A 21,616-nucleotide genomic window follows, 5' to 3' on the forward strand; every position below is an offset into this window, starting at 1 on the left:
CATGTTTAGGGATGTACTGGCTAGTACAGATACTCACGAGCAGTCAGATTTAAGATTAGCTTTTATACTAGCCATACATAAAAGGTCAATCAGATGTGCCTAGATCTGACAACCCTAAAAGGAAACTGTGCTTTGTCCATGAAAGGCAAGGCAATAGGTTCACTTTAATGTAGAACATCACATATACCTATACCTACCTTCCCTTGTGTAAGCTGCTAGTTGCCAGAGTTGTAGGTCACAAAGAACTATAGACTTGCCTGCACAGTGCCGATATATGAAATAAATTACATCCTCAACAAAATGTGTATTTCTTTCAGCTTTCCCTGCAGAAGGGAGCAGTGAGAGCAGTGAGAGAGGGAGTAAGCAAGTATATGCTGCTAATGGTAGGGGATAAATACTTGCTCTGAATGGCAGAGTGTGGTATTGTATATTTCTTATGTTCAACAACAGGGGTTGTTATTTAATTGTTCTACAGGATTGGTTACCGCAGAGGGAACTCCAAAAATCTCTAATCTGCACCAGATTATTCCAAGAAAAGATGAATCTTTCATATTGGTTAAAAATATTAAAATATATACAGACACTGTGTCTAGGTACTTTGAAATCAAGACAAAATCAAAACTACCCCAAAAAATAAAAAAAGATACATTAGATGAACCTACTGTTAACGGGGAACAAAAGTTTAGATTCACCTAGACTGAGCATAATCCAGGAGAATATGTCCTACAATATTGCACCACCTGGTGTCCTGTTGGACCAGAGTGGAGAATGAATCTGAACCAATTTATTTTTTTTATTTTGTTGCTGTACATGAAATACATTTTGTTCATTAAACTGTACCAACTGCACACAACCTACCTCTCCTCAAAGTTGAACTAAGTGTAGATGACAAAAAAAGAAGATAATGCAACACGCAGGTCTGCAGGCCTAGCTGCTAATGAAAGGCTTTTTATTAGCAAAAGCAGCTTTGGACATTTATGACACAGTAGGTGATTTGGTTTAAGGACACTGGACACCTGACCTTCTAGACTAAATTTGAAGTCATGCATACGAAATGCACTAGGTTAAAAGCTGAAAACAGTAATGGAATGCAAAGTGTTGTCATCCTCTGAAAGTCACTCTATGCTATGTTTCTAATGTAAAAATAAAAAAAAGCCAAAAGGCACAGCCTCATTCATTCATTGCTTCGTTAACCCTTACAGTCTCTGCTTCTGGCGTTAAACAAGAAGTCATTGTTAAAGTCTCTTCCTTGCGACTCTTTTTTCAGGTGGGCATCACACCCTGTCTGCTGGCGGACAGGACCGCGGGTCGCCCCTCTCCCAGACTCACCTTCTTCCGGATGTCTTCGTCATTGGCTCCCAGTGAGGCGTAGAGCTTGAAGGCTGCCTGTCGCAACTCATGGGCATGTTTCAAATCATGATCAAGCTGCAATAAAATAGAAGGAAGTTACGTCCAGTAAACTCTATGTGTAATTATCTATGGGACATTCAAAAGCAAAGCTTACACAAACAATTTAGCTAAAGAGCAACACTGTAACATAAAACAGCAAGGCTTAGGCAGTTTCTTTACTAAAAAAGAGTTTCAATGTGTATTCCTTCTAGTGGGGAATTTGTGTCATAAATATCTTCTTAAATCTGTTGCCAGGACTCCAATCAGATCTCACTTATAATTTCACATACATCATAGCTCAAATTTTTTATTTAAGTGAAAGGAAACTTGCTGTGCCTACCTTTGTGGACTATTGGTTCTGATTACAGCTTAGGGCATGCAAGTGTGAATATCAACAAAAGAAATCACTTTAGCATGCCAACAAGTGTTGTCACAGCTGTCCAACTTGAGCCTTTGAGGACCCCATACAGCTAGATAACCTTATAAAAAAAATAATTTTTTGACTCTTTGTAAATCACCACTGTCTATTAGAGAAGTATATATATATATATATATATATATATATATATATATATGGATCTTTTCGGAATTTCAGAGCTGTCATGTGTCCTTTGCATGTCCACTTGAATATTTCAATTTAACATAATTTTTGCCAACCATCAGGTAAATCTGGGTTATTTCATGAAATAGTTGACCAATGGAGACACTTAGAAGAAAAGGCCAAGACTGACCCTTACAGGAAATGTTTACCCATTTCCATGCACCTGCCATTATCTCTGTGTCTGGTAACATTTTGAAATGCAATTTGTGTTATGTATGTGTGTATACATGATATAATATTGTATTATGTATCTGGATTGTAAATAGACTACTTGATTTGTAAATTCTACACGTCATTTATAAATCCAGATGCTCAAAATTATAATCCAGATGATCAAAAAAGCACCTAAGTGTGAGAAAATCTAAAATAATAAATTTAAGCCTGACAACCTCATTCAGCCCAAGGCACAATAAGCAATAATTGGAGCAGCAGGCATTCTAGAGCAGGAAAACCCAATGAGGTTATCTCGCTGTTGGAGATAAAAGAAGAGAAGAGGAAGAAAGGCAATTCAGCCTGCACACATTCACTCTGTGTGAACTTCTTTACAATGATCTCTGCAATTCAGCAAAAAGATCAAAAACTTGAATTGTCGGAGGTGTCAGCTAATGCAAAGCAAATAATAGGGAACCATATCTCAAATAAAATGTTATTTTTCCATTTTTTTTAATGATATAAACCCTGGGAGACTTAGGATTTATAAAATGAAGCCAAATAAAGATCAACCTCAAGCAAAAAATTAAAGTGATCAGACCTGCTAAATTTATCTAGAAATCACAAAATCTTTTTTTAATTACAAAGTCATAGCGTCACTGGTATTTGCACATCCTAAAAACTGTGCTTTGTAGCTTTGGCTCGATCATCCTGCATAACCACATACATTGAAAAATCTGAAGTTTCTGACAATCACCAATCGGCTCCTTAAAGGTTGTGTTTGATAATTCCTCCCCTGTGGCAAATGTAGAGGTTCCCAGATCACCAGAATATTCATATATGGGAAATTGGGTTTGTGCACTATGGCAATGCCTGGATGAAAAACTGAATCACTGAGCAAATTGTTTGTGCTCCTTTAATGCAAATCTTTAAATAAGGCTACATAGGTAAAAAAAAATATTAACAGGACCGACAGCCTAAAATACTAAACTACAACATTTTGTTTAAACAGTCTAATTAACTTTCTTTATTTCTTAAAATCTGTCCTAAATGACTATTCTCAGATCCCAGTGTGTGTTGTTTGTGTTGCTATCTTATAGAGGGCATCTAACAAACCTTTTTGACGAAGATTAGTGTAAAAGGTTACTTTTTATGAATATAAACTTCTTGTATGTCTGGTCATTGTGGACCCTACTGTACTGTAGTTGAATTGGACCTCCTTGATGAGCTTTTTTTAAGCGTACATTTGTTTTCTTGACAGCAATAAGCAAAATGCTGCATTCCTATGCTCAAGCAACAAATACACACTAGAACCTACCTACCAACAAACGGAATATACTCACTTTGCACTCTGGAGATGGGGGTGAAACAAGATGTGCTTGCGCAGTCATTTGTGACAATGGAAAGGTAAGAGAGGCTGCATTGCAGTAGGATTCGTCTATAGCCCCTTCCGAATCTGTCTCCTCGGTGCAAAGTTGCCCTGTTTCTTGCTGCTGTAGTGTACAACAAGAGGGGAAAGAGGACAGGTTTGCTCTAACCAAGGAGCAGAAACACTGGGATTAAAGAGAAACCTATGTGCAGTGCAACATAATTGATAAAACCTTATAAAACAGACTCGCACATAAGATATATACATAGAAAACAGTTAAAAAATGTAAATGCAGAGAAACTGCATGTTTTGATTGTCACTTATGTGGAATACATTTAAAGGGTATGCCCATCCAAAACAGGTATTTAGGTAGTAAACAGTCACTAGTGGGCTAAATGCACAGCTGGCTTCTTATTTCCCTGGAAGGCTTCAGCAGCATGATTTGCCCCAAACTACTCCATTTCTGCCAAAAGTACATATAATAAAAGAATGAGACCCCTCTTATAGATTTGACAGGTTGGAGGACCTAGCAACATAAGCAGCAGGATTTAAGTGCCCAAAAGATACAAGAAGCTGGTAAGTGTAATGGTGGACTGAACCCTTTAGAGTCTGTCTGTACAGCCCAAACTTTTGGTTCGAGTGGAGAAAGGTTAAAATTATAATTTATTCTATTTGGAAGATTTCCCCTCACTCCTTAAAAAAACACAACAGGAAAAGAGAGAAAGTCTCCCCAAACTAAAGAGAACTCCGAGTTCCCTATTGGCCAAAATAGGAGACTATCTATCCCCTTTGGAAGTTTGCATCTCAATTTAAATTTTAGTGCATCTCACCTCCACTTTCTGTCTCAGCGACAAATGATCACAATTGATCAGATGTGTCAATCTTTCTAGTAATGACACAGACAGCCATAATAACTTACAGAGGACCATAACCTTCCTCTCTCTAACAAAAAATTTAAAAAAATGCTTTTTATATAGTTCACATGCATTACAAACTATATTTTAAGCTGTTTCTAGGGGATATGAGAGAGCATTACAACCTCTAACATTCTGGTTTAGATGCAATCATATGTTATCATATATATTACAAACTGTTCATCAGATCTTTTAGGCACAAAGATATGAAAATAACAAATCCTTGAATTACAATGCAACATTATCTATGTGAACTGTATTTTTAATGAGCCCAACCAGGGGCCTTACTATTTGTTAGGGTGCTGTTGCTACGTGAGTGGGTCCCAGCAAACTGGGATTTACATTTTTTTCTTGTTGGAGAGTAAATTATCTTCTACTACTAGTTATCAGCATCTACACTGTGCCAGCACACATCTTTTTTTATGCTTTTTACATAGAGTTGCAGTGGAAAAGGCATACCCAAGCTCTATATCTGGGCACACAGCAAGAAAGATGTGAACCCAATTCATGCAACCTTTTGCAGTCTGACATTGGCTGCTATTGCTGTCTCACTACTCTCTTCAATGCATTAATTAAAGTCAATTCACAGCATTTTCTGCCTACTACTGTATCTAATCACAGAATATTATAGCTTGAAAATGCAAGCAATATTCCACATATGTGGCATATATAAATGTATCCCTTAAGATAACATGACACATCTAAGATAAAACAAAACTATGATGCTATGGAGCTAAAACACCCACAGGCTAGGAATATTACAACACAACATTGATTACACTTTTAGAGGCCCAATTATAGTCCTCAGCCCTAATAAACACAAGAGATAATGTGAAAAGCAGAAATGCTCAACACATTCAGTTTCCACATGGAAGGGTTTTTACTCAGATGCAGACATTTCACATTTTGGTAATTTTTAGAACTCGTTATACTGTTTATTAAAAATATCTTGTGTGTGAAATCTATGTAACATCAAAATTGAATAAAACTAGTCATTCTTATATTTACCCACCCTTTTAATGTCAGTGATGGCACTGACTGAGCTGGGGTATTTAAAGTAGTCAGCAAGCATGGAGATGAGATGATCTGTAATGCTGGCAATCCTCTGCAGCTCCACATCTGGCTCTATTAGATAGGCTAAAGTTTCTGCACCTTCCACTCTTTCCTCTAGAAGGCGCTCTTTGTTACACATTCTAACCAAGCAGGGGAGTGTCTGAAAAAGACGGGTAGACAATGGTTAAAACTATGTGACTTGATAAGACTTACCAGCCAGGCTCTATACGTTGGAGATGAAAAGTACAGATTTAGGCAGAGGAAATAGTAAGGGGGCTGGGCTAATTTAGTTAGTAAAAAAAAAAAAAAAAAAAAACATAAAAAAGTACTGTAGAATGAGAGTTATCGACCACACACACACTTTTAAACAAAGTATGAAATGGTTAAAACCCCTGTAAGTAAATTTCCCCTCTTTTCTGTTTAAAATTTGTTTTTGTTTTTTTTTAGTTTCCCTCACCTTCAGTGCTGCTGTCAGTGGTCACACAGACAAACAGAGAGGAATAAGGTAATAATGCATAACACTTGTCTAAGGTAACATTTTCCTAAATCAAACACAGAAACTGTGATTGTACACTTTACATCTTTTGCTTCAGAGTCTTTAGGGATGACCCAGAACAAATATTTAATTAAAGGTGTCTGATCTCTGCATATAGGTAAACTAAAGAATGTTAGTTCTGAGAAAGTATCGCTGCCAGAGCCATTTTTTCCCCATGTTGCACACACAATAATAATCTTTGGTATATAAAAACATGCTTACGATCCCCTAAACATTGTAAATGTTCTGAGGGCAGATAAACCATTCAATTAAACCATTCAAGGAAATACCCTAACTATAAGACTGAGCTTAGCAAATAGATAATAAATAAGTCAAGATTTCAAAACTATGTTCTTCCGCAGAATGCAGTACGATTTCATTCCTCACCAACAGGCACTATTATTGCTATACCTAAACAAGGCTCTACAACATGTAAAGCAATCATGGTTTCTAGACGTGTTGAAGGCAAGTATGGTGGAAGGTGATCACCTGTAAAAATTGCAGAAAATAATATAAAACAATATTACCAGACAGTAAAAATGTGTCTACTTTCATGACCATGTGTGAAAGCTCAAGATTAGAAGCTACTTACTTTCAGGACAATGCAGTTGTCATCTGTTCGAATAGCGCCTGATCGACACATATATGTTAAACTGCAAAAAAATAAAATATATATGACTGTGACCATTTTCTTATATTTTAACCAACATGAAACAAAGCTACTGAGTAACCTATAAAGCTGTCAAGTCTGATAAATTTATGAGCAATCAATTTATGATGATACTAATAAAAGAACAGTGAAACACCCTGTGCTTGTGTAAATCAAAAGAAAAGTAAACTGACAAAGAGATGGCATAAGAATACAATGCCAATTATGCCATCTGAAATCTGTGAACTGGAAAATAAATATTGGTTTACAATAATTATTTAAACAAAAATAGATTAAAAAATAAGAGAAGTATTAGAGATAACAACAGGCAGGCATTTCTGATACTGATAGTTTTGCTGCAGATAAATACATTCCTGACAATAGAAGAATGTCCGGTTTTGTTTCAAATTTGTCAAAAATTCAAGCAATTCTTAAGGTTGGGAGAGAGGCGACAGAAGTTAAGTTGCCCATCCCAGTCTTTCTTGATATAGTCAGTTAACCCCAGCCTGGCACTAAATACATACAGCTTATTGTAAATTAAATACCATCCTCTTCATGGTACCAATTCAGGAGACAAAACTGAAAATACTTGAATTTCCTGGGCTGTAATCCATTGATTGCATAGCATAAAGAAAACCAGCAGGTACAGCAGTACAGATCACTTTTCAAAAACATTATAGTAAAAAAACAATGCAACTTCTTTCTCCTACAATACTTATTTACAGTACAGAATTTTTATGGTTTTCCTCTCCTGTAAGGATGTGAGTGGAACTGTATATTTTGGTAAACTATATAAGTGCTTACAACTGCTGTAGATTGCACATACCGCAAAATCGATTACTCAGGTTTTTCACAAGCGGAATACAATGAAAAAAAAAACTAACAAAAGAAAAATGTTTTGTCAGCAATTACCATTTAGCTGCTGTTAGTTGCATTTCAATAGGCTTGTCTCGTTGTAACATCTTTACAAAGATTTGTGGCAATAGCTCTCCATCAACCAACACTGCAAAAGATAACACATAGATTGTTTAAAATCAATTCTTCTACATGTCTTTTATCTTCAGCATCAGCTTGGTAAATCTCCCCCACAGTTTAAGTTCTATTAATAAAAATCCTAACTCGTATATCCAGGCATTACCAAATTCATCTCCAAATCTATCTTCTATATTATCTACTAGCGTATTGTTTTTTTGATTTATGATACACCTGAAGAAAAAGCTTTACTAATAAAATCTCACTGTTTTACAACTCTTACAGGGTAGCTGCCTGGATATTAGTTCCTAATGAATGCATACCCCCAGAACTACAGCTTCCAAAAGCCTTTTCATTACACACGTGGCTATGTTCTGTGGAGTTAAGGCTGTAACAGAGAGGGATGGATCTAGGCAGTGTTCTTTTAGTTTTTTTGTATATTCTACAAGTACTTTTCTCGGAATCCTAGGGAAAATGGCCACATTTACTAAAAAGGAATATCTGGGTACAGCAGCAAATGCCATGACTGCAAAGGTTTTTTTTCCAGTATTAGTTATATTGTATCCATAACCCTGGAATTGTGTATTGATTCTTAACCATAAAGTAACCTGATCTTTGAAGTAGGCCAATTATTAAAAAAAGAAATGATTTACATAAACCACATGAAATATGCAGATTTACAGTTGCACAGCAGTTTAACCCAATATTGCACTGTAGGTAAAACCAAAAACAAGAATAGTATACAAGACTCAAGCATCTCCCCTTTCTGTAGTCACATGTTTTACCCAGACCTACATACATTAAAAATGTAATGTGACTAATTTAACCAGTATATTCAAAAGTATGATAGTGTGTGCTCCGGTAACTGCTATGCAGAAGAGTGATGGGACTGAATGAATTCAGGTGAGAATCACACCTCTTTAAAGACACAGTAAGGCTGGGATGGATGCGATTTTATAAATCCTTTCAGTGTCTTCACTGAACAAAACCCAAAAGAGTCCAGACACTTTGCCACATTGCACTTGCTTGAGTACCACGCAGCAAAATGCTCTCAACAATAGAGTGTACAATACAGAATGACATGTACAAACCACAGAAAGCAATATAATAACATCAAATATAAAACAAAGCTTACTTACCATTTACAAGAGTCATTGATACTTGGGGATTGTCAAATGCTAAAACTGAAAAACACTTTAATGCTTGCATGCGTACCTGCCATAAAAAAAATACATTAAACTTACATATATATATATGTTTACCCAGAATAGACATTTTACTTGCAAGTAGAACCTTTTTATTATTTTGAACTAGATATGAGATAATTGTTTTATGCACAATGGTTACTAGTGGCTAAGGATTTATAAAGAAAAGTATTTGCAGTGTATTTTAGGGTGCATACAGCTTGCATTTGAGATCAGTCTGAGATGCTTCTATTACCCTTTCAAGTGCATTCACAGGTAATTCTGACATGCTCCTAGAGGCAACAAGCCATTGCCATGTATGGGAAAAAAAAATAATTGTAACTGATACAATTTAGAGCACACTGGGCAGATTTTTTTGCAACAATTTTTTGCATATATGCTACCTGTACCCTTGTAATATTAAGAAGCTAAGTGTAGAAGCTGAACAGTGATTTGGGGGGGGGGGGGGGGGGGGGGGCAACAGTTTTTTTTAATCACAAAGCAGCAGCTGGAGGTAAATGCTTTCTATGTTCCAAGTGCCAGGATTGAGCCTTTTGCATTTGCCTAGCTTTACAGCATGTTGATAAATCACTCTTTGTGCAAACAAATATTACATCCAAAATAACATCTGTAACTACTCAATACAACAAGCATTCCAAGCTAATCACCACTGATAACTGAAATTTTAGAACTATGTTGGGTCAGCGCTTTAAAGCTGAAGTATAATCTGTTATTCTTTCACCTTCCCTTCCTAATCAACATACTAATGTAAATTTGAAATAAAACCCTTATGCTTTCAATATGTATTTTATTTAAGACCCAAAACAATAACTGTGGCCCTGTGCTTCTTTACACAATGCAAGCAGATTGTGTCTAGTGGGAGGGCCAGCAGGGTGCTGTATGTAAAATTCTAAACCCATCTCTTGAAAGAAGCAGGATGTTGTGCGCTAAGCACTGATGCAAACAGTGGGCTGCCTCTTGGGAGGACTGCAAATAGCAAAATGGCTGGGTGTCAAAAAAAACAAGATAAGACCCTCACAAGTGATGCTAAGCCTCCATGACTGAACTTTGTGAATTAAAGGGGTGGGTCAGGGAGAGGTCCGCTAAGCGGAAAGGGCTACAGAATGCTGAATGTTTTATAGCTAGGAAGAAAGTTCTGAAATCTGGCTGTAACTTCTAATGCACACTGTAAGAAACGGTGTTCAGTGAAATCAGATTAAGCAATTAAATTACAGTAAGAGAGGATAAGTAGAACTGTGCAAGACTGAATGGGAGGCTGGAGCTCAGAATTAATACCAAGTATTACAATATTTTACATTTTTTGTCTTGTTTAACCAACACTGTTGAGCATATGAAGAAAGAATTCAAGTCAAATGTAGCTCCTTTTCCTGTAGTGCAACTGCATAGAAGACATTCAAATATAGAAACATGGATTCTAAACTGAAAGGTCTCCAAACAATGTGATGTGAATATTGCCTATAGAAAAACTCATACAAAGCTGTATGGATATTACATATGGGTAGCCCTCAAAGCTGAAATTGCAGCATAGACTTTTATTTAAATGGATAAGGAAACTGAACCTGCACTTTGATTTTTAACATTGTTTATTTATTTAAAAGAAAAAGAAATAACACTGACAATGGCATACTATACATGAGCACTGACCCACAAAGCATATACAATATGAAATGCAAACTATATTCATGTTTATTCTGTCTAGTACCCACAATAAAAAAGGTTCAAACTATTGAAAATAACAATATCTTACTTTATATGATACAGATGTTAGGAGATGGGCAATATTTTGAACTACGCCGTGATTGAATAAAATTGTCTGATGATCTGGAGCCTGTTAAAAAATAAATAAAAATAAAATGCATAGTGTTATAAATGTATCCAGCTTGTGAACATTAAAATATAATACACCAACAGTGAAATACATAATTTTCATATTGCTCCATATATTAAGCCATCACATCATTTATTATTTTATAAAAATAATAATAAACAGGATTTATATAACACCAACATTTTACGCAGTGCTGTACATTAAATAGAGGTTGCAAATGACAGACAGACACAGACAGTGACACAGGAGGAGGAGAAGACCCTGCCCTGAAGAGCCTACAATCCAAGTGGTGGGGGAAGTCTCACACAATAGGAAGAGGGTTAGGAATTGATGGGAAGTAGTGAGGGTTTTAAAAGACAGAAGAAGTTGGGTAGGCAAGTTTGAAAAGATGGGTTTTGAGTTCTCTTTTAAATGAGCAGAAAGTAGGAGCAAGCCGAATAGGTTGAGGAAGACCATTCCAGAGAGTTGGGGCAGCTCTAGAAAAGTCTTGCAGTCATGCATGTGAGTAGGTTATGATTGAGGAAGCCATTATTAGGTCATTGAAGGAACGGAAGAGAGTGGGTAGGGGAGTATTTTTCAGGTCAGAAAGGTAAGTGGGACAAGAACTGTGGAGAGATTTGAAGGCAAAGCACAGGAGCTTGAATTTGATTCCAACGTGAAATGGAAGAAAATGAAGAGAACTACAAAGAGATGCAGCAGAAGAGGAGCGGGTGGGAAGGATGGATGAGTCTGGCTGCAGCATTCATAATAGATTGTAGAGGAGAGAGTCGGGTTATTGGAATACCAGAGAGGAGGATGTTGCAGTAATCCAGATGAGAGATGATAACAGCGTGTACGGTGAGTGAGTTTGGTGGTCTCTGGGGACAGGTAGGGACGGATTTTGGAGATGTTGCACAGGTGAAAGTGACAGGACCTGGAAATGTCATTTGCAACAGGGCTGTGTAAAATGTTGGTGCTATATAAATACTGTTTATTATTATTATTATTAATAACAATATCAAATATAATAATAAAAAAAGTAGAGAATAGAAACATGTTCAATTTTTTTCTCCAGCTTTAGAAACCTGTTTGTGATCTCAAATCACTACTTTCTTAAAGGAGGAAATCGTTTTTGTTCCCTGACTGATAATTAGGCTTCTAAAAGTACAGAACAAAACGAATACCCTTTAAAGTGGCGATAAAAAGCTCCATTCACTTACATGAAGTTAGTGTTCACCACTAGTTTCAGTTGTGGTAGCAAATTTAGAAGGTCATAGCATGTAGCCTATTACCTTTCATTGTGGCTGCTTACCACTATATTCTAAAACTCTCTTTTGCTCTCTTGTGTACCCTATAGAGTTTACAGCATGGGGGGGTGATTTGTGCTCAATAACAATAAAGATAATTGTAAAAGTAGCAATTGGACCAAAGGGGTGATCCACGATTATCAGATGTTTTCTATTTAAAAATAGACCCTTTAAATTAATTTATATGACCTTTTATATAACATATTTACAAGTTTCTTTGTACAAATTTGTTACTTTATCAGTGGGAGATCTCTGCAGTGCAGTTGAATTTATTTATCTTTTTCAACCACAGTTAAAAAAAGGACATAAGCCACACATTGTTTTTATGATACAATCTAGTTCCCGGGGCCATAGCCAATTTGATGCTGGTCAGGAAAAAATATTTATTCAACTGGCAGTGCTACAAAAATGAAAAATTGTGGTCTCACCCCAGCTTCTCCTATTCAAGATTGCAACGTGGAGTCACAAAAGCTGCAGTCAGTGCACCCACCAGGCATTCTATTGAGCTTCAAAAAAAAAAAAAATCCCCACGTGGCTTTTGGGCAAGAAAATGGAGAAAGGCAAAATGTGTTGTTGGCTTTATTCTAAGGTATTATTGAACTGTAATGGTAATTTAGGCTTAGGCTTTACCCTGGCTTTAATATTGTTCTTGATTAATAATTTGATTGAAAAATGTTAATCAAAAAAGCAAAACATTAAGAGCCTTTGCACTTCATCTAAAATATACTGTTAGAAATATTACTTTGCAGCAGTGGGCGAAGATCTGACAGATGTACTCCTGACAGTAGAGAGATCTGCTAAGCAACATCATAAGGTGCGGGATTACAGTAGCATCCTGCAAAAAAGAGAGGAAGGGAAATAAATATTTGTGAATATAACACTTATCTTTTGCAACAACTCCTTATTTCAACAACAAAAATATATCTCTGCAGTGTATGGTGTGCTGGAATTACCCATAACAGTTTAAAACTGATCAAAATCACCTTGCATGAAAATTAAAAAGATTATTCTAAGAAAATTAATCTAGGGAAACCAAAGATTTTTTCCATTTAGAGCTGTGAGAGACATGAAATTATATTTAGGCTTTGCAAATTGCTCCTTGCTATTTAAGGTGAACTCTGCAGTAATATTACAATTCCACACGAATACATTCCTGACATGTCATAATACACAGCAAAATAATGTTTCAGAAAAGGGGTTTCTTTTATCATTAAACAGCAGTCTTTCAGCTCGTTAAGTGAATTAGCCTGGGCTTTTATATCACCAGTCAGTTGCAGGCAGATCTGTGCCAGAAATGTGGGACTACAGTAAACAACTACACAGTCACCCGAATTACCATACCACTGGCATCTTATTTCCCAAACTTTTATACTGACCCTGGATATAGCCTGAACAAAATGGTACTGTCCTGCTAAAGAACAAAGACATTGCCAGGGTGACTATTGTGACCTCTGAAAGGTAATAAATACCCCTAGAACACCTGCTGCCCATTTTGTGATCTGATTGATATTTAGAATGGTGATTTGTTATATCCCAAAACACCTTAAACACACATGTACAATATTTTACTCTTTTGATCATTTGTTTTTCATCCATGTCCATTCTAAAACGCAAAATTTGGTCCCTTATGATAGATCAGATTAGAAAATCAGCATGCGCTACTAGGCCTTAGTGTTACATTACTTAGCATGCCCTGCAATGACAATCTACAAATAACACCATATGTTATGTGCAGCAGCAACAATAGGGAAAGTAAAACACCTTTGGACAAGAACAAAGTGTTTCCACTCAAATCATTACACCTTCTAAGCTGCAAATAATAAAAAATGCATTTTCTAATTATTTTTCTAATCATATTTCATATTTCAAGCACATAGAATTTCAGGAGACTTTCCGTTGTGCTTGAATCCTAATTTGATAAAAATACTTTTTCCTCTGTTTTTTTTAATATTGACTCAACCAGAACCAATCAACCTCAATTGTATTACCTGGATATAAACATAATACAGACCTAACTCTGTATCATTTTCATTACAGATTGAAATTGTAAACTAAGTACAGAAATACACTAGAGACAGTATACAATATTTTTAAATATGTAAACACTTAAAAGTAAATTTGGAGGTATACCTATTATGACACAATATGGATTTGCATTGGAAAGAAAATGTTCTTACTGTATACAAGAGCTCCACTGGAGTCACTGGACTTGTAAAAATTGTGCGGAGACATCGCAAACACGCTTCAATAAAGCGGATGTCTGCAGAAAGCAAGCCTAAAAATGCAGAACAATGGAAGTGTCAGAAAAAGAGACCGGTGGCAGATCAGTACAGTATGTGAGGCTTTGAGGTTTAAGGTCACCACTACCTTGCAGCAGAGCTGGGATTATGTGACAGTCTAGCAGGGATTTCACATTGTTTTCTGTACCCATAGACAAGCTGCCAAGGACCACAGCACACTCGGTCTTCAGTTCCGTGCTTGAAGTTTCTTGCTGAAGCAAGTATAATAACCTGTCAATAGAGATGGAGGTGTTAGATAGAAGTGCAAACATATCCTTCAGTCTTCTCCCAAGCCCCTTTTAGCAGGGTACACCATCTGGCACTTTTCAGTAACCCCCCGGCTGTTTTTGGGTGGTTACTGAGGAGAGGGGCTATACAGGGGCTGCCACCCCCTTACAATTTTTTACCACCCAGCTTAAAAAAAATTCTGGGTTGAACACTGTCGTTGGATGCAAATCTGACCAACACAAATCTTATACTTTAGTAAATATGGTAAGATTTTGCACTTCCCAATAAATACACCAAAGAACGACTCAGCCAGGAGTCTTTTAAATTGATGCTGGGACAGAGACTGTTTGACCCCTGGATATGTTAAAACATTAAAAGCCCCTGCTAATTCCAGCACTTATTGTCAGTGACAGCGCAAAATCAATATTCTCCCTGGCTTTCAATCATGCTACAGTCATGACCAAAAAAAAGTCTTTGCTTCTCAGGACGATCTAGCTATACATTGAGCTTTTCCACATTTTTCTGATAAATGTGGACACTCTCACATTGCTGGTGAGTCATGACATAGTAAAATAAACACAACATTACAGGACTGGAGCTCTCCAGACAAGATGGTGCTGATCACTGCTAAAAGTACCCCATGCTAGAAGAGACAAGCAGATGGATGCTGTGAGCAAATTGGAATATTTTGCATGTGTGATTAGAGTTACTCCTTCCAAATCCCTCTTAATTGTGGGTGAGCAAGTGAATGGGGATCAATCATAGTGCATGGCCCTACTTTCCTGCTGACTGCAAGAACCATGCGGACTCTGGGCCTAGCAATGTTGCCCTAACAGGAAAGTTGCACCCCATTTTGAACCAACTCTATAAAATATACAGTGGATATAAAAAGTGTACACATCCCTGTTAAAATGCCAGGTTTTTGTAATATAAATAAATTAACACCCCAATAATCATTTCAAAACTTTTCCCACCTTCAATGTGACCTATACCCTGTACAATCAAATAAAAAACAAACAATTTGTTATGGGAAAACAATATAAACAATAAAAAAATTACAATAAACTGGATGCATAAGTGTGCACACTCTAAAAGAAAGACTTTGTTGAATCACCTTTTGATTTAATTACAGCATTTAATCTTTTTGGGTATACCCCTTCCATCAATTAAAGAAACTCTGATTATCCCCCAAATAAAAAACAAAGTTCAGCTGTCCTAGTAGGATTTTTCCTGACATTTACTCCATTGCCTGCTACAGTCAAAATTTTAGTTCATAGACAGCTTACAAAGCTACCATTGTTAAAAGGTATCAGTCAGAAGGGTACGAAAAAATTTCCACAGCATTGGATATACTATGGAACACAGTGAAGACTTATCAAAAAGTGGTGAAAATATTGAGACATGTGACAACAATCCCCTATATTCTTCACATGTCTGGACTATGGTTAAATACATCAAGTCTGCCAAAAGCATGTGGGAAAATGTTATGGAAAATGTTATGGTCAGATGAGACCAAGGTTGAACTTTTTGGGCACAATTCCCAAATACGCATCACCAAAAGAACCCCATCCCAAGGTGAAGCATGGTAGTGGCAGTTTCATAGTTCGGGTTTGCTTTTCTTCAGCTGAAACTGGGGATTTAGTCAAAGTGGAGGGAAATATGAACAACTCCAAATACCAGTAACTTTTGGCTCAAAACCGAAAGCTGAAGATGAAAAGGAATTTCACCTTTCAAAACAACAATGACCCCAAGCATAAATCCAAATCAACAAAATTGTGACTTCACCAGAATAAAATTTAAGTTTTAGAATTTCCCAGCCAGAGCCCAGCCCTAAATCCAATAAGAAATCTACGGGGTGACATGAAAATGGCTGTGCACAAGAGATACCATCACAATCTGACAGGTTTGGAGAGCTTTTTCCAGGAAGAGTGGAGAAGTCAAAATGTGCCTTGCTGATAGATTCCTACCCAAGAAGGGTGAATGGTGTAACCAAATCAAAAGATTTTTCAACAGAGTATTAGTTTAAGGTTGTGCACACCTATACAACCAGCTTAACAATGAATGTGGCTCAACTCATGCCAAACAGTTTACTCATGATCAATAGCTGAACAATATGGAAAATAATGGAAAAACAACAGATTCAGCCTCTGTGAACTTGTGTAGGGGGAGAAATATCTAAACAGTTTTATTGATACCTTTGGGACACACTGCTTTTCCATGCATTTTTTGCAGTCCAAAGAACCTATGGAATTCCTGCCCACTCATTACCAACTGGTGGCCCAGCCTGGCCTTTCATTTTGAAATTAGTAATTTTATATAATGATCTAAACTATGACTTTCCAAATATTTCTCTGAGGAGGTACAACAACAGCAAAGTAAATATACGAATGTTAAAAGGCTACCGTGACTGTTACAGTTACCTTAACCTCCTGAGCGTTACACTGAGGTCTAGATTTCTGTACCAAAAGTGATCCATCGTTTTTCATGAATTTTTTTTTTTAAATTGTAGACCTGTAATTTACTGAAATATGTCCGAACAGGGGTTCTAGTAGATATTATGAATATAAAAGATGTTTGAAACACACAATCATTTAAAAAAAAAAATTACTTTTAATAAAATTAAAGGAAAAACACAAAAATCAGCTTAAACATGACTACATAAACAAAGCTTGAAGCCATGGCAGGGGTCAGGCAGGCGGTGATGTCCAGGTCCAGGCAGAGATGTCAAAGTCCAAGCAGAGGTCAAAGCAGGCGGAGATGTCAGAGTCCAGGCAGAGGTCAGGGCAGGCGGCAGGCAGAGATGTCGGAGTCCAGGCAGAGGTCAAAGCAGGCAGCAAATGGTCAAAATTAGGCGAAGATCAGCAAAGGTAAGATAAGACACAGTGATACACACTAGCCATCCAGGGAATAAGTGGCAATTTTTAAAACTTTGATTCTGTATTTATTGGGGTTTGTTTTGAATTATTTTGTATTTGATTGGATACGGGAGTTTGTATCCAATTCAATACAAAATAGGAATTTGAATTTCCAAGTTATTTACTTTTATTTTATTTATTTTTTTATTTTTTGTATTGGATTGGATACAGGAGTTTGTATTCAATCCAATATAAAATGAGCGTTTGAATTTACCAGTTATGTACTTTGTATTAATTTCATATTATTTTGTATTGGATCGGATACGCAAGTTTGTATCCAATCAAATACAAAATATAAATTTGAATTTCCAAGTTATTTACTTTTTTTTTTATTTTTCTTATTTTTTGTATTGGATTGGATACGGGAGTTTGTATTCAATCCAATACAAAATGACAGTTTGAATTTACCAATTACACACTTTGTATTTATTTGAATCATTTTGTATTGGATTCAATACAGGAGTTTGTATTCAATCCAATACAAAATGAATGAATGAGTTTCTATTTGAATTTCCCGCACACGCGCCGACGTCATCACGCACGCAGAAGGAGCCGTCCGGTTTTTTTTTTCTCCGCCGGACGGCTTCTCCCTTCAGAGATCATCCAGCGCTGGAACGAGCAGGACGTCGGGCGATCAGCGGGACCAGGTAAGAAGCCGGCCGGGCGGCGGAACACAAGATGCCGGCTGGCGGAACACAAGATGCCAGCCGGCATCTTACCGGTCCCGCTGGCACCCGACGCTGGAGAGGGAGATCGACGGACGACGCTGGAATACGAAAACGACGCTGGATGAGCACAGGGGGACCAGGTAAGTAAGGATGGGAAAAATCTCGGGGTTAACCATCCTTGCAATTTTTTTGTGCCCGAACGAAGGTCAGGCTTAACGGCAAGGTGGTTAAGCAATTTTCTTTCCAACCAATTATACAATTGTTGGTGAGATCTGGGAGATCTACCCTGCAAAAAAGTTTGGAAGGAAGATTTAGGTCTTCTGTGGTGTTGAATACCATTAATGTGGTCTTTCATGCTTTGCTTAAGATGCTTTAAGGGGAAACCTTGACAAAGACTCTTTTGCCCAAGATGTACAAGAAACAAATACTAGACTGTTCGGCCATAAATATATTAAAATAAAATATTAATAATAATAGCTTGGAATATATAAGGAATGGTCACAAAATTTTTCGAACTTATGTGAACCTTGGTTGTTGACTGCACAACTTACCTTAGTGAGCTTCCTTACTGCTAAACTAATGCAGTGAGCTTTTCCTATATTACTAAGTGGGTATTATTTCTATGCTATGATAACTGGTTTGAAGACACAACAAAAATATTAAATCCTAATAGTTTTCTCCATTGGCCTAGCTTAGAGTCTTCGCATAACTTGCTATTTGATGTGAAGTGCTTAATATATCAACATGTATGTGCTAATGTTCATTTTTGGGTGTACCAGGTAATTCTGGTTCTACGAGTAGGTTTACTTTACTCATTTTGTAAATGTTAAAAGTGTTTTCCTTCTTTAACCTCCCTGGCGGTCTGATTATGTCAGTATTTTTGACGTCAAAAGCTGTACACTGCATGGAAATTTGTTGTTTAATATTGCAGGCCTGTAATTGTTAGGAACAACTCCTGGGTATGTTAAAGTTTGAAACATAAATCATTAATTATAATATTATATATAATTATAATATTTATATTATTATAAATAATTATAAAAAATAATCAACCTACTGTAATATTTTATTAAAATCAAAAACACTGAAATTTGTCGAAACAAGGGGTGCAATATTATTGTTGAATTAGTATTAATTATTTATTATTTGGATTTATTTTTTATCACTTTATTACTGTGATCAATGTGATACAATGTAATCTGCTTTTAAATTTTCCCCAGGCCACACCTCCCCAGCGTACCGACTCTTCACGCATCCCATCGATCACACCAGGGATGCGATGCCAGGGGACACAGAAGCCGGCCGGCATCTCTGGAGTACGCCGATGGATCATGGGGAGCAGGTAGGATCTTTACAATGCTACCCTGAGTGTGGCTTGGGGTTACCGCTTTTGGTACATAAAATTAACCCGAGGACACACTCTGGAATACCACCAAGGGGGTTAAAAAAAATGTAATACTTAACAAAAATCTATTGAATAAAAAAAATAAAATAAAAGATAATTTTGAAAGAGAAAAAAATCCTCCTAAACTGAAACACAAACAATAACATTGAACTCCTTGTTCCATTACAGAGAAACCACACTTATGCCATATTCTTTTAATGGTAGGAATTTATTTAAATTTGGGGTAAATATCTAGTGCTGCACAAATTAGTTGCAAACTAAACGTTAGAGTTTTTTTTTATTTTGGATATAGGTTTCATTTAATTTTTGGATATTTGGTTTTGGATATATATTCATTTAATAATTCATACAGCCCCAACATCTTTTGTGGAGCTGTACAAACAAAGCTGACAAACCCCAGCAATACAGATAAAAACATTATTGTTCTATACAGCATTATTAGCTGTATAGCACAGTTTACAGAGCAACAGGAAGTAATGGGGGAGGGCATTTGCTTTATACACAAGTTTCTATTTCTTTAGGAAGGGTCTGCACCTTCTTTTCCTATTTATGTTTATACTACCAATTATATTACCCTCTTTTGTGTATTGTCAATCTATCCATCCAAGCAAAAAGGTCAAAAGCCCATGTTTTAGTCTGGTGGCTGGTAGACTGCACCTCTGGAAACACATGCACTTTTTTGCACTTCCTGCAGTTTCCCAGTAGATGATCATAAGCTACCTAACTGAACACCTACTGCAGGATACACTTCCCATAAGCAAAAAGACAATGTTACCCAGTTTATGGTATTATTATAGTAGATATGTTATTATAGTAGATGATTAACTGACTTGAATGCCCTAACTTTCATATTTACTTGTCATATGTTTGGGTTTGGGAAGTCTTTAAATTACTATAAATGACTACAGCAACTTCTAAAATAAGTTTAAAAGAACCGATTATTTGTTTAGACACAGCTTTGGGTTTTTTTTCACAAGGAACACTAAGCACTGACTCCGTATTCACATTGCTGAAAGTCACAGTATGTACCTTGGCACTGCTCCCAAAACTATGAGGTTGGCTTTCTGTTTATTGTTTCCAATCACGGCATTTTTCATATCTCTGTTGATTTGAAAACAAAGAGGAAATAATATAAACAATTTAAAAACAAGTACAGTACAATTTATCAATTTAAAAAAAACATGTAACCACTTTGTCAAAGACCTTTTTTAGTAAAGCACACAGAACACAGTAAGGTGTTTAAAGCATGAAGAGGAGGGCATTTATAAGGAAAATATTAACACAATTGCTTTACAATGCAGATCTGTTGCTCAGCAAAGCATTGCTAAACAGGAGCAGTGACATTGATCATGCAACTGATTTTTTACAAGGTTACCACTTGAATCATAAATTCCTGCATTTGGTCACACGGCTACTAAATAAAACATGGTTACTTCTTCGTTATACTTCTGATTGGAGTAAACACCTGTCTCATATTCAGTATTAAATCCGTCCCAGACTTTGAAAATCCGTTACAGCTGGCTGTCCAGAAATTCAGAGGCAAATACACTGTAAACCTGTTGCAGGGAATTTACCAGTGTGAGGGTGAAAAGCAGCCCGATTTGTGACTAATTTGCCTAATAGATGACACCCAATGTATTTGTAACCCCTAGGGCCATAATCCAGGGCAACCAGCTGCAAAAGATTTGCAATGTTCTGAGATTTACTAAATCTGTTGCACAATCTGTCCCTTGCTTCGTTTTAATAATACCTTGCTGTGTATTGGAACTGATAATATTCTACACAGTATCAGGATTTTCTGGTCTTTTATTTGGTCACAAAGGTTCTCAAAACATTGTTTAGCACCCTCAACAGGTTAACAGAAAATAAAACACAATAATTACCAAAAAAAATTATAATGGGGGAAAGAAAAAAGGGTAATACACTAAATATTTTGTAACTTGTGTAAAAAAACGAATCATATATTAAAGAGGTTATTAGTGTCATCAACAGGTCTCCTTCTAATTTCCTGAATCTCAGGCTCTTCTAAAAACATGTGCCACTGGTTTCTTTAATACTTTCATGAACAGGTCATTGAAGCCTAACTGCTTAGAACAAGATTAGCAGACTCAGATTACAACAGTTAACATGACAAGTTTCCATACCTAAATATTTAAACATTTTAAGGACA

The 21,616-nt window shown here is 36.5% G+C and overlaps 1 protein-coding gene across 2 annotated transcripts in view; it reads right to left on the minus strand.

Moving 5' to 3' along the window:
* ARMC8 (armadillo repeat containing 8) overlaps positions 1-21,616 on the minus strand; it is a 61,302-nt gene that overhangs the window by 25,992 nt on the left and 13,694 nt on the right. The window contains exons 3-13 of one of the 2 annotated variants that reach the window (XM_072418628.1): positions 20,476-20,547; positions 14,319-14,461; positions 14,129-14,226; positions 12,694-12,786; positions 10,585-10,665; positions 8,772-8,847; positions 7,573-7,663; positions 6,604-6,664; positions 5,436-5,636; positions 3,484-3,633; positions 1,330-1,425 (exon numbers count right to left, since the gene is read on the minus strand). In XM_072418628.1, the coding sequence (XP_072274729.1) occupies positions 1,330-1,425; positions 3,484-3,633; positions 5,436-5,636; positions 6,604-6,664; positions 7,573-7,663; positions 8,772-8,847; positions 10,585-10,665; positions 12,694-12,786; positions 14,129-14,226; positions 14,319-14,461; positions 20,476-20,547 (1,162 nt within the window). The remainder of the gene's footprint in view (positions 1-1,329; positions 1,426-3,483; positions 3,634-5,435; positions 5,637-6,603; positions 6,665-7,572; positions 7,664-8,771; positions 8,848-10,584; positions 10,666-12,693; positions 12,787-14,128; positions 14,227-14,318; positions 14,462-20,475; positions 20,548-21,616) is intronic. The other variant, XM_072418630.1, reaches the window with a different exon arrangement.

The sequence above is a fragment of the Pyxicephalus adspersus genome, chromosome 7 (assembly GCF_032062135.1).
Source record: "Pyxicephalus adspersus chromosome 7, UCB_Pads_2.0, whole genome shotgun sequence".
Taxonomy (NCBI): Eukaryota; Metazoa; Chordata; class Amphibia; order Anura; family Pyxicephalidae; genus Pyxicephalus; species Pyxicephalus adspersus.